The sequence below is a fragment of the Malus domestica genome, chromosome 02, assembly GCF_042453785.1.
Source record: "Malus domestica chromosome 02, GDT2T_hap1".
Taxonomy (NCBI): domain Eukaryota; kingdom Viridiplantae; phylum Streptophyta; class Magnoliopsida; order Rosales; family Rosaceae; genus Malus; species Malus domestica.
In genome coordinates this window covers 35294492-35308125 of record NC_091662.1, presented here as the reverse complement: position 1 = coordinate 35308125, position 13634 = coordinate 35294492, and the positions used below count along the sequence as shown (strand labels likewise).

At 37.5% G+C, this 13634-nt stretch overlaps 2 protein-coding genes across 3 annotated transcripts; one reads left to right on the top strand and one right to left on the bottom strand.

Moving 5' to 3' along the window:
• Nucleotides 1–2851: 2851 nt before the first annotated feature.
• On the top strand, nt 2852–6776 carry LOC114822152 (cation/H(+) antiporter 15-like). The gene is made up of 3 exons (XM_029096319.2): nt 2852–2990; nt 3940–4974; nt 5357–6776. Exons 1-3 carry the CDS (start codon nt 2892–2894, stop codon nt 6563–6565), a joined length of 2343 nt encoding a protein of 780 aa, XP_028952152.1. The 5' UTR covers nt 2852–2891; the 3' UTR covers nt 6566–6776.
• A 38-nt stretch (nt 6777–6814) lies between these two features.
• On the bottom strand, nt 6815–12750 carry LOC114822155 (glycosyltransferase-like KOBITO 1). Of its 2 annotated transcripts, XM_029096331.2 has the most exons (12): nt 12314–12750; nt 11185–11334; nt 10947–10999; nt 10242–10350; nt 9982–10116; nt 9792–9836; nt 8954–9141; nt 8727–8868; nt 7964–8010; nt 7694–7781; nt 7227–7515; nt 6815–7134 (listed from the first exon to the last, which is right to left on the bottom strand). In XM_029096331.2, exons 1-11 carry the CDS (start codon nt 12668–12670, stop codon nt 7228–7230), a joined length of 1602 nt encoding a protein of 533 aa, XP_028952164.1. In that variant the 5' UTR covers nt 12671–12750; the 3' UTR covers nt 6815–7134; nt 7227. The 2 variants fall into 2 exon arrangements, with proteins under 2 accessions (XP_028952164.1, XP_028952160.1); XM_029096327.2 differs by having other exon boundaries at nt 6815–7515.
• Nucleotides 12751–13634: the final 884 nt, after the last annotated feature.

Below are 13634 nucleotides of genomic sequence, written 5' to 3'. Positions count from 1 at the left end.
TAAGAAAGAAAAAGACTCCGACTTTTCTTTACCTTTTATCTCGTGGATGTCGAATTCAATACCAAATTAGGTTGCCCATTGTGTGGCTTTGTCAAACTCCTCCTCTCCTTAGTGTAAAAATGTCGATGTATATATATACACACACACACAAGGGAAATGATTTTTACACTCTCTTAAAAGCAAAATCAATGAATAGAATTAAATTGAGGAGTGAGGGAGGAAAAAAATAGGAGTGTAAATATCAGTTCCGGTTTCTAATTGAGTCCATGTACTTGACATGCGAAGCCAAGTATATGTCTAATGGGGAGAGTTTTATTTTTATCCTATACGATAATATCTATACTAAGAGCTGGGGGAGTGAGCTAAGCCTTACAATGAGCTAGCCATAATAATTTGGTTTGAATTCTTCTTTGACGAGAATCGAACTTAAGACTTCTCACGTAAAGAGAAATACTAATAAATTATAGTGTTAAGTGGCTGGGAGGACGTTTTTTTTAGAGACGAGGGGAGATACTTGGTTGTCCCGAGGAAAGATATGTCTTTCTGATGACACTCATTACGTTATTAGAAAGAAAAGGATATGTCCTAATTAACTCTCAACCTTATATATCAAAACACAAAAATAATTTGTTATAAAAAAACACTTGGCATTGTATAAAGAAGTCGTGTTTTGTATACTTGTAATGACAATCTTTATCTATTTTCCCCATTGCAGGAGCTTTAATATGGAATAGATGCGTAGATTTATGTAGTCCCTTATGTCAATGTATGGCTCAAAGTATATGTTTTTGTGGGGAGTAGCTTATATGGCAAGGATACACTATCAAATGGGGTCTTATGTTAATGATTTAAAGACATGTATCACATGTTCTTATATTATTGATATAAACGTCACTTACTCATTGTAGTGGTCTACCTGTGTCATATCTTTCTCCTTTTTGTGACCTATGTAAGAAGAAATTTGAATGTCCGAAATTATCGGACTAGCTGATTGCGCTGCATACTCACACCAGTGGTAGGCTTCGTTAAATGATCAGCTAACAAACTCAACAATTTTTTATTTTATTTTATTTTAATTTTTAGGAAACCTCGACGGTACGAGGGAAATTGTATTGATAATGAAAAAAGAAGTTATACCTAGTCAAGGGGAACATCAACCTTATCCCTCATAAAACAGAGATAACAAAAAAAGGGGGGACATAAACCGTACAGTTTTAGAAACTAAAACAAGAGAGATATAAAGAAAAAAGGGAGGGGGGACATGAAACCTAACCCCTCTAAAACCAAACCTAAAGGTCTAAACCTGCAAAACAAGTTGAGTAACACCTCAAAGTTAGGGAAAAAAAGAAAGTAAGACAAACCTAGATGCCAAGATGCACATTAATTTGAGAAGCGGTAACAAGGCAAGCCAACATAGTTTGAAAACAATGCAGCATGAGCCGTTGGGGGAGGAGAATCATGCCAAGTTAAAGTTGGAGAAGACAAGCATTGTCCGCAACAAAATTTTCCTCCCAATACATGTGAGATGAGTAAAAAGTCATTTTCTGAATGCGGTCCAAACAAATAGACCATTGCATACGAAGAGACCATGGAGGATCAAAATCAGACGATTGAAAAGCAAAAATAACACTAGCGCTGTCACTTTCCAACCAAAGTCAATGCTAACCCAGTTGATATGCAAACTCTACAGCAATAATAATTGCAGATAATTCTGCAAAAAAAGAGTTGTGATAACCAATCCATTAGCAGAAACCACCAAGAAAATGATCATGGCAATTCCTGAAAACTCCTCCACAAGCAGCAGGACTGGGATTTCCTTTAGATAAACCATCTGTATTAAGTTTAATCCAAGGAAATCAAGGAGGAGACCAAAGGACAGGAAGAATACTAGGCACCTTGTGAGAGATAGGTCAGATCCCCATTGAAGAGATGATTCGAGCGTCAAAACCTTGAGAGTAACCAGGAATAAACTTTCCATCATGAAAAATCACAGAATTAATAGACATGCAGAGATGATGAAAATTGACTGGTTGGCCATAAAAAATAAACTTATTTTGAACCTTCCAAATAGCCGCAATAGTAGAAACCACCCTCGCAATATTATCCCTCAACAAAGATGTTGCCAGATTTTGTTTTGGCATCTAAACAGGTATTCGTCATTTCAACAAATCCATGCAGCTGTTGATTACTTAATTTGTTGACATACGTCCTTTTAATTTTCTGTTGAAAAAGAAGAGAAAAATAAAATCTAACTCTACAGATATCTGACAGATAGTGTAGAACTCAAGCACCCGTTATATTTCATATAAATCATCTCCGAACGAAGAATGTTCGAGAACAAAAGCCAAAAATATATGGAGAGAGAGAGAGAGAGGAAAACAGAACAGCTTCTAAGACGAAATATTGAAGATGGTAATTAGTTGGTTGATTATGTTAAGAGGGTTAATTAGTTGGTCATGTAAATATGATGAATATTGAGTTAATACTAACAACTACCCGCTTATAGCTGAAGATTAAAAATTAAGATTAACAAACACCCTCAAATAATAACAATAATTGGAGAGGACACCTTATATAAATTGATATCTACACCTTACGTTACAACTAAGCGACCTTGTCACAGTTTTCTTTCTTTTTTGCTCTATTTAATTAGATCAATACTGCAAGAGAAAGAACAAGCGAGTTGTCAGCGTCGTATTATTTATTAGCCAGTTAACATCAATTTTACTCAGACAAGTATGAATGAACAACCAAGCGTGCATGCGCTACCACCAGCGATTGCAAAAGGTACTTCATTTCAGGAAGGTACTTGGGAGATATGTTATAACATGACAGTGTACAAGACAGGAGAGATATGGCGTGTGCAGAGTACATTTTTCAGATCTGTTCCGATGATCATTGTCCAACTGATCGCCGCCATGTCCATCACTCGCCTTCTTTATCATCTCTTCAAGCCCTTGCACCAACCTCGTATTGTCTCCGATATTCTTGTGAGTTCTACGGTTCATGTCCCTATTAATTAATTCATTAATCTGCTATTCCTATTAAGCAGGATAAATATTCTTTCCATATTTCTTAATTACAAGGCCTAGGCCCTAACTCCAAGAACTCATGATTTGAAATTTACAATACAAGTTCAATAGGCTTTTCAGGTCAAAATTGTGTTTTTTTAATATTTAATTATTTATGCTGCATACACCACCCATATAGAAATCCTTATTTAAAAATTACTTTTGCGTAAAAGTGCTTTTAGTAACAGAGCTTGAATTAGAAGCAATATGTTCGACGAAAAAAAAAAAAGCAATATGAAATGATTAATAAAAATGTAAGTGTTTTTTTAATACATAAGAGCTTTTAACTTATGGTCAGAACCTACATTTTTTTTACTTTTTTGGTAATATGGAGGTGTTTGTAGTTATTTTAATGCACTTTCAAACATGTTCTTACTCTTTTAATTCTTATTAAAGTTATTTAGATACAAAACTGACACACCATTAGCTACTGTATTAATTTTGTGTGTTCAAAATTATCGTATCTTAATTAGCAATATAGAGATTAGATTTTAAAGTTGAACTCTCCAGTTTCGGGGCTGCTATTCGAACTTGAGATTTGAATTTAAATTATAACATTAGCTTAATAAGGCTGTTAGCAAATTAGGTATTAGATTTAAGTTTTAACAATCGAGTTTCAGGCTGCTACCATACATATGAGAATTGAAAATTTGAACTCCTTGTGTTATATACCTGTCACAAATGGGCAGCATATATATGAATATATTTGTCACATATAGTGCATACTATAGTGGCGAAAAGTTATAATGTCTATACACTTTAGTGTAGATTAGATCACTACTGATCTTCTCCTCCTTATATTGAACAATTTAACTCGATAACATTATTGTTTATAAAAAAATATGACTAAATTATCATTTAATTACAGGGTGGCGTGATGTTGGGTCCGGCATTCGTTGGTACTATCATATTTGCTCTTCAATACGTAATCCCTTTCTTCAGCCTGGTCAACATAGAAACCGTGGCAAACTTAGGGCTTGGTTATCACATGTTCATCATGGGTTTAGAGCTTGAGTTTGTACCTATAATCCGGGCTGGAAAAAGGGCTCTTAGCGTTGCCGTAGTTGGCAGTCTCGTTTCCTTGATCTGGGGTTGGCTTTTATATCGCTTCGTACTCTTCAATGATTATGGTAGGGCACTGGCTGAGCAAATTGCCAACGACAACGGCTACGCCTTCTGGGGCATTGCCCTGGCCTCCACCAACTTCACCGACCTTGCCCAAGTCCTCGCCGACAAAAAGCTCCTCCACTCTGATTTCGGCCGCCTCGCCTTGTCCTCGGCGGTTATCTCCGACGTGTTATCCTGGCTTCTTCTCCTTGCGGGCATGACTTTCGCATATACTGACCAATCGATCGGGGCCATGAGCGCCGTGATATTCATACTACTATGCGTTTTTGTACTACGTCCGGCTATCCCGTGGTTCATCCGCAATACAACCACCGACAACGATAGCAGCGGATACAACGAGCAGCAAGTCCGCTTCATTCTGTCGGTGGTTGTGCTTTTCGGGTACGTAAGTGACAATTTTGGGTCGCACTCCATTTTGGGACCCTTTATGCTGGGAACCATTATTCCTAGTGGAGAGCTGAAGAAGGTCCTGGTTGACAGGATCCAAACCTTCGTGAGTCACCTTCTGATGCCTCTATACTTCTTAACCGTCGGGCTAAGAACTAATTTTAGCTATATTTTAACCAACGAAAATCCAAAGTTCACACTTGCAGATACTAACCTGTGGCGTGTCGTGGCGGTTGTCGTTCTTGCTAACATTCCGAAAATTTTGAGTAATTATATCATCGGCTTGATGTACAAAATGTCACGTGGAGATAGTTTTGCTCTTGGGATACTCATGAACACCAAAGGCTTAATGGGACTCATAATACTCGGCACTGGCAAGGACATAAAGGTACGTACAATTACATTGCATGCATGCATCACTTGAAATACTGTACCTGTTTATTTGCTTTTACTTATTCACAATAAATGACTGAGAGTATTGTTTTCTTATCAAATTTGATTATGTTGCTAAACAAATGCTTACGTCTAAAAATATAAATCTGAACCATGCACATTAAACAATACTTGATATCATCAACACTTTAGATAAATGAGTATCATAAAGTTTTTTTTTTCCACAAATAAAAGAAGTTTAGTGTGGTTAGCTCCTTGGTAGCAGTCTTGCAAAGTGTGTTACAAAATGTGCAATTAAGGGAACATTTTCCATTTATACTATTAGAACCATATGCTATACCTCTGAAGTCTGTTACTTACGTGCAAATATGGTCTAGGTCTTGGACAACCGAACGTTTGGAGTAATGATGATTGCGATGTGGTTAATGACGCTTCCGGTCGGACCCTTTCTAGCCCTCGTGTTCAAGCCCACCAAGAACACCGCAGAATACAAACTCAGGAACATACAAAGCGTAGGACCTGAGACGGAGCTAAAAATCCTTACTTGCACCCATACCTCAAGTAGCGTCTCCGGCATGATCGACCTCCTCGAGGCTTCAAATCCGACGAGACAATCCCCAATCTGCATCTTCGCCGTTCAACTTGTGGAGATCACAGACCATGGTTCGGCCATGCTCATCGTGCAGGAAGTTTGCAAAGAAAACTCTAACCGAAGCAACCAGATGCAACCCGAGTACATCATGTCCGAAAATCGATTCGAAAAATACGCGAAGAATAGAGGAAACGTTTCTATCCAAACACTCACAGCCTTTTCTTCCTACAACACCATGCATGAATACATATGCAATCTGGCCAACGAGAAGTTCATCAACATTATTATAACCCCATTCCACAATCAATTTTCCATTGACGGAACCATGGAGGATACCAACCCTAATTTGAAGGGGGTCAACAACAACTTGATAAAAAATTCGCCGTGCACGGTGGGTATTTTCGTTGATCGTGGGCTTAGTGTGTCCCAAATTAGCGAGTCCAGAAATGGCAGCGGTTCCTCCCCAGGGTACCATCTATTCGCCATGTTTTTCTTTGGAGGACCAGATGACCGCGAGGCATTAACGTATGCATGGAGGATGGCCGGGCATCCTCGGGTTAATCTAAGGGTTGTCCGGTTTATTGTGGTCCCAAGTAATGCAACATCAGGCAAATTCACATGCGATGACCAGAACGACAACGACGGGGACATCGATCAAGCGGTAAATAGTCGGATGCAGAAGCATCTCGACGACACGTGCATGGATGAGTTTAGGCTTAAGTCGATGCACAATCGCAGCACACAATTCGTGGAGGAGATTGTGAAGAGCTGGGAAGAAACTGTAAATATTGTAAGGGGCCTGGAGAGTGAATATGATCTGTACTTAGTGGGAAGAAGATACGAAAGCTCATCCCCAGCGTGGTCGTTATTGGATTATTGCAGCGATTACGACGAACTGGGACCTCTTGGGGACTTATTAGTTTCTTCAACCTTTAATCCATCCGTTCTTATTGTGCAGCAGGGTACCCTTGTGGATAAACACCGGTGTGACTGAAGGTTGGGAGCATGACCCTTCTTTGGCAAACCCATAGTTTGATCTATTTGTTTGCAAACGTATGAGAATTACCACTCTCAGATCATTTCCTTTTTTGTAAAGAACTTCATGAACCCGCCAAAAACTTGTGTGGGTCTCAACGTGCCACAGACATTGCCTAATGGCATTACTACTCAATCAAAATTTGACTCATGGTAAGATTTAACCACAATTTCCCATTTACATAAAAAAACTGAAAAATATTATGAGTTGGAATGAATCGGGAACCAAATCCTCGTAGAGAATTTCAATGTCTACATGAAATATCTGTAGTTGTGACAAACCTGCGGCTACAGCGGGTCAAGGTTTTGTCTACCAGCTTACACATATGACATCACATGTGAATCTCAAATTCTCAATTAAATGTTACTTTTGACTATACAAAATTGAAAAAAATAGATTACACTCAAACAACAGCAGCAGCAGTAGCAAATCCTTATCTCACTAAGTGGAGTCGGTTGTATGAATCTTCGCACGCTACTGCGCTCGGTCTTGCGCCAAGTCTTCCGTTAGCTCCAAATACTTCATGTCTAGATTACACTTCGTGGTATATGAATATATATAAACTAGGTCACACTAAGAAGAAGGAACAGCTGAGCCAATCTTGGAAACGAGACCTTACTTTACACTTCCACACTGGCTTGATTATCGTCCATTCCTGGGGGGGACAACGGTGGAACAGCCACTTCTTGAAATTCAGCAGCTTTGATATCCAATGCCTTCCTGGCGGTAGCCTTACTCTCTCTGCTTCTACCAATCTTCCTCGACGACGGGAGGGATTCGGAGGTAGCAGCTCTTGAGGAGTTACTACTATCAATTGTCAACAAAAACTTTTCTTTTGAGAGAGTTGTTGGGGCAGACGCAATAACTGAGCTGAAGACTCCCGACTCCCTTAGTCCTTGTATTATGGCCTGAAATGACAATAAGTGATGGGTTAAATGCTACAGAATGAGTTTAATCCAGATCGGGAGAAAGTATCTGTTGACCGGGTGGAAGTAGAAATGTAATTAACTCTAGGTTTTGAGGTTGTCAATACTTTCATGAAAATCATTTACTAAATACATTATTTAAATGAGTTGATCAGCTTACCATGGGAGCATATATCCGAGTCAAAATGCCTTTTCTCAAAAGTTTTAGTTTTACTTCTTTGTCATCCCATACAATGTGTTCATGGTACCTAGAACAAAAGCCAAGCGCAAACTTAATTCACAATAAAGGATTGAAAAGGGAAAAAGAAAGAGAAACAAAGTTAATTCCCAAGGTTCTCTCATTAATGTACAGCATTTGAATCATCATGTTTCAAATTCTATAGTTAAGGAGGATCAAGATAAATGTAATAACTTGTAAAGAAAACCTCACCATTTCTGCATTTCCTCCTTAGTTGCGGTTGACGCAATTATGAATGCCTGCAATGCTAAATGTTGTCAGTGTATGAAAGAGTTAGCGAGAAGAGATGCAATGAAAAAACAAGTTCAAGAGCTGACAGCTATTACACCAGAAGAAAGGGGAAATGTAAGGGAAAAGACAATTCCACTGTTCTATTATAAATTTCGTAGAATATTAGCCAAATCTGCAAAATGGTGTTAGAAAACCACTTTGTCAGATATGCAGCACCTTAAGTTTACACTTGGAGTTGGAAAACAACAAAACTAATTCCCATTTAGATTTCCGAGTAACCTCTACCAAATTACCAATAGACCGATAGATATATATTTAAATTTTCAAGAATTCTATTTCTACCAACAACTATGCATGGCAGTCGCTACTGAATCCGAATATATCAAAATAGTCCCCATGAATGCTTTGAATGAAATAGCAAAACCTTTTTAAACTGACAACTTTTTCAAACCTAGTAGATTGCAATTCATTTGCAATATCATCTTTTCTTATTCCAACATTACCCTTCTCATCAGGAATTTCTTCCACACCAGTTGTACAAGTATCTTTAGTTTCTATATTCGGCCCTTTAAAGCTTCAGCACCTTACAGTCAAATTATAAAACTTTTTTCGGCATGGACCAACTAGGTAGCTTTACGAAGTTAACTGATCACATTATGTGCTCGATGATCTTGTTCCGGTAGTTAAAGAGTTTAGAAAGAACCAAAGAAAGAATTGAACTCACAGCTCTGTCAAAATCCAACATAAAGCATCTTTTGACATCTTCCTTTGTAGGCTTGCAGTGACACCGATCACGCCTAGATGTTAAGTCTGAAAATCTGGCATATGTGTAGTGCAGAACAGCAGCCTCTTCAAATTTGACCTCGCTAAAAGGAATTAGGATATATATGATTACCATGAGCAATAAGTTGAACCAAAAACACTGCTCATTCCAATATAAAATTACTGTACTTCGGAGTTTTCATATAATTGTGCCATCTGTGTGCACCATTAGGACGAAGATGATCTTGGACTCGAGCAGCTGATTTCCCATTTCCATAAGTCAAAAAGTAGTTTGGGTTACCATGAACTGACTCTTTATACATGCCAAAGTATGTGTCTTTTGGTACATGGTCATAATTCCTCTTGAACATGGAAACCTGATTGCATAGATACAAGAGCAAAGCATAAGACAAAGTACATGCATGCTAATTAAAATGTAAAAATTAAGATGAAGATGAAGTGAAGCATTTCCTAGAATTAACTGGGATTCATTTATTTAAGGTACTATTTCTCATTCTGGAAGTACAAACTAGTCAGAAGGTCCTTGTCTACGACCCGATTGCTCGCAACTACCATATCGTAATGCAGCACCATCTGTATCATAAATATTACTTACTCTAATCCCACACCTATGTACTTGCCTTTAAACAATTTGCCCTTATTCGAACTAACACATTAACTTCCTAGCTTTATGTCTAGATTTGAAAAGAGGCAGATCTTGGTAAAAGTTTAGAATAACATGTTTAATCGAATCCATTAATCCGGGATATATGCTTGTCACCGTCTGACAACCATATCCTTGATAGTTCAACAGGGCAACAATATACTGCTGCTTCCCAGCATGTTAAATCTAAAAGTATGGATAAGGTTACAAACTCATTATGGTATGCACGTTAAAGACCTTACCAAGCTGACTGCCCATATAGAATAACAAATATCAATCTCGTAATTCTTGAACTTTAGAGATCTAATGAAATTTATTGAAGCAATTAAGAAGCAATAATGATGGACAACAGAGGAAATTCACCTCAGTAAATGGTTCCTTAATATCATCCCGTTCAATACTGCTCTCCTACACAATACAAACAAGTTAGTTAAATCACCGAATAACATGCATCAGGGCTGAAACGGGTGCCAATACTAAAAAGTAACAAGACTAGCATGCTTAATCATGTTTACATGTACACAACTTAAAAGTAACTAAATATTTGACATACATAATTCGGGAAAATAACCATATCCACATTCCCAGGCACATCAAGCAGCAACTGCCTCAAAGAATACTCCTTGGCCCCAGCCGGGTGCAGTAACTCATCCGTGTCAAGATGAATTATCCAGTCCATTCCAGCATCCTAGTATTTTTATATGCAACAGAAAGTCCCAAGCAACAAAAAAGATTAATAAATTAAGAAAACCTATCACCATAAGGTAAAAATAACAACAGAGGCACCATTAAGATGAGAAGAATCTTCCGTACCCTTGCCAAGACTATAGCTATCTCCATATTGAGAGATTGCTTCACAAATAGCTCATAATTGCAAGGTTTGTAAAAGAAACTGGACAGCCAAGTCTCATTCCAAATCCGGCTGATCGCACCAAAAAACAAGAAACATAAAATACAAGTGATTTGAGCGAAAATGTATGTAGAATTATTTTAGAAGCGGACAACCGCACAACCGCCATTTGGACAGCTGTGCTTGCTGTTCAAACAGCACACTAACGTTGTGTTTCTTTTATTTAGTCTAGTTTACAATCCATTTCCCTACAAGGTTTATTAATTTTGTGTGGAGTCGATTTAAGGGCTTAGGCTTTAAATTTTAACTCCCCTTCACAAACTTAGTATCCCTGAAATCAGGAGTTAAAACCTAAGCCCTAAACAACTGTTTTTGCTCCTTTTTACTGTGAAAATGGAATGGCCAGAGGGGTCATTTGAATCATCCAGGTACCACATTGTGGTTACCATCCCAAAGCCGGATTGTGTGTGTATATAAATGTGTGTGTCTCTGTGTGTATCTACCAGTCTACTGAAAAAGGATAAACAAATAGAAGACGTTCAAGCATTTAGAGATGTTGATTACGTTAATCAAAATATCCAGGAGTATTAAGTCTTAAAAATACTAGAAGATTATATTTGTATTAAGCACAAGACATGCACCGAGTGTCAGCGGCAGAATCAACTCACCTTTTAGCTTGTTGTTCCTCAAGCTCTTTAGTTCTGTATATCACCTTTACTCCCTGACAAAGTACCACAAAAGTTATGCTCGACAATTTTCACCCTATTAAGCATTGTAAAAATGCATTTGCAAAAAAATTAAAAAATAAAATAAACAAAGAAAAAAACCACAGAAAGAAAAATAAAGGGGAGAAGAAGGCAACTGAACAGAACTTAGACAATCAGAGTTATGTATTATTTAACTTACAGGAATAGACTCCAGAACTTTTGATACTTCAGGAGATGCAGCCTTTCCTTCCACAAATAGGAAAAAGGTAATCACTCCAATAACCTTGTGATAAAACATCCAGGGCAAAATCTGTTCTAAACCAGCTGACGTACTTGTAGTAATACATATCTGCACAAAACTCTTACTTAATAAGAAATGAAAAATTCATTCCACCAAAATGCATGTTGTCCTGATATTAGTATGCAGCACTCATTACCTAACAAGCTATCACCGATCAACCAAACAGTTGACTTACATAATTTTTTTTCTATAAACGATGAAACCGGACCTCGCATTATATGCAGAGCATCACACTTGTTAAAAAGGATTGGAAGGGGGATATTTCTCAAAATATAACACAATTAGAACAGGAAGATTTAAATGATATGTAGCTCACACAATCAAGTTCCACTACCCAGCAAATTACTCTGAATACTGGTGTGATAAAGTCTGATAAGTAAATGGTGGTGTTATCATATTTTCTCACTGCAATCACAGGTCGTTAATGAAACAATCGTATTATGTTGATCTATTGGACAACCAAGCCCCTCATGCATAAACACTAGACCATACATAACACTCATGTAGCTGTGCAGAATCACTTGAGTTGCCATTGTCAATGTTTGATCTAGAGCAGGGACTCCATGGGTTTAATACTTATAATTCGTAGCAGAAGATTGCTCCTTCACAAGTATAAAGCATATTGCATAGTGTATTGCATTAACAAGTCTATTAGGAAAGCAAGGTTGGATATTGCCAGAAGCAGGATGAAGTTGGTTCACATTACACAGATCAATGAGACGGCATTTTTGCTCACCACACCATTAATTCCCTATAGACGAGTTTAACTAAATTTCGAGATTCGTTATAGATTTGTAAGCAAAAATGCACAGCATTTGATATGGAGTGCACAGTACATGTATAAACAGCCTCAAAGCCATAAACTTCAATCCACAAATGGGAAATCCAGATACAGATCCACACGACCACTGAGAAATTTCAAATTTTCAAATACAGCAGTAAAAACCCACTAAACCCAAATCTACAACAAGCACAACCCAGAACCAGATCAACCTTAAATCCATGAAAGCAAGAAAAAAAATCATACCTTTGGTCGTAAATTGGATGCAGAATCAAACTTCCAATTCTGATAGTAGGGAATCGAAGGCGAAGCTGAACGGCCGAGATTGAAGCAATCGGAGGACGAGGAGTGGACGACGGCGGAGGAAAGAGGAGAGGCGTCCATGCCAGGGAAGAGGTGGTGGGAACCGGGAGGAGACCAGCGAGTGGTGGGGTCGGGAATGCCGCCACGCCATTGCAGGATGAAAGCTAAGGCAGCAAGAGAGAGGGGGAGGAGAGTGAGGAGGAGGAGGAGCTTCGATGTGAAGGTTTGAGGGGAGGAGGAGGAGGATGCTGGCGCTGAGCGGAGGGGGGCATGTAGGTGGTGGTGGTGGTGGTTGGTCATGGTCGTTTATGTCAGTTGTGAGAGTCGGGGATGGTCTTTCTTTACTCTGTCCGTTCCAAGCTTTGCCGAAGGGTAATATTATTTACGCACCTTTTTTTACCTTTTAAGCATTTTTATTAATTTTTATCTATTTTTTTTAACTCATTTAAAAATTCGACGATTAGAAATTGAAAGGTATGTGTGAAATATAAAAATAAATGTATGGATAGCACTACTCTTATTGTAGTCCTCTTGTGCAATTCGTGGTATTCCTTTTCCTTGAGAGGTGTTTTCTAAGTCGTTTTAGAAAATTTTGTGTTTATGATCGCAATCTGTCATATTATAAATTACTATATAAAAAAAAACATATTCGTATAATTCAATTAAAATAAAAATCATTTAATCAATTAATTGTTATCAAATATATAGACACTTCATGATATTAGATTTAATTTACATTTGTATTCTAAATTAGCATCTTGCTATATGCTATGTGTGCAATGCTCTTTGCTAAGTGTCCAATGCTCTTTTGCATTTTACTTTTTATTTTAAAAATTTTGATTTATTGATTACTTTTTCATACCTTGCTTTTAATCACACATAAACACTTACCAAAAGATTCATAAGCGGCATTGTCTTCAATAATTGTTGTTTGGACTCAACGATGAATGGAAGTTTGCAAGTACTTGAAAAGCTCACCGATATTACTTGAATTAAGAAATTTACTGGGACTTTCCATACGCATAAACAACATAAAAACTCCTATAAAATAAAATATAAAAAACACATATACAAAGAAAAGTCCAATTGAAAAAGTTAAAATTGAAATTCAAAAAAAAAAAAAAAGTAGCTTGCATTTTTTTTAAATTAAAAATTAAAAATATTTTTCAAGAGAATTGTTGTTGACACTTCAAAATTCGCATTTGGCATTCCAAACTTTCTATATTTATTAAAAAACAATACAAGGGTGAGAAATGAGATTTTT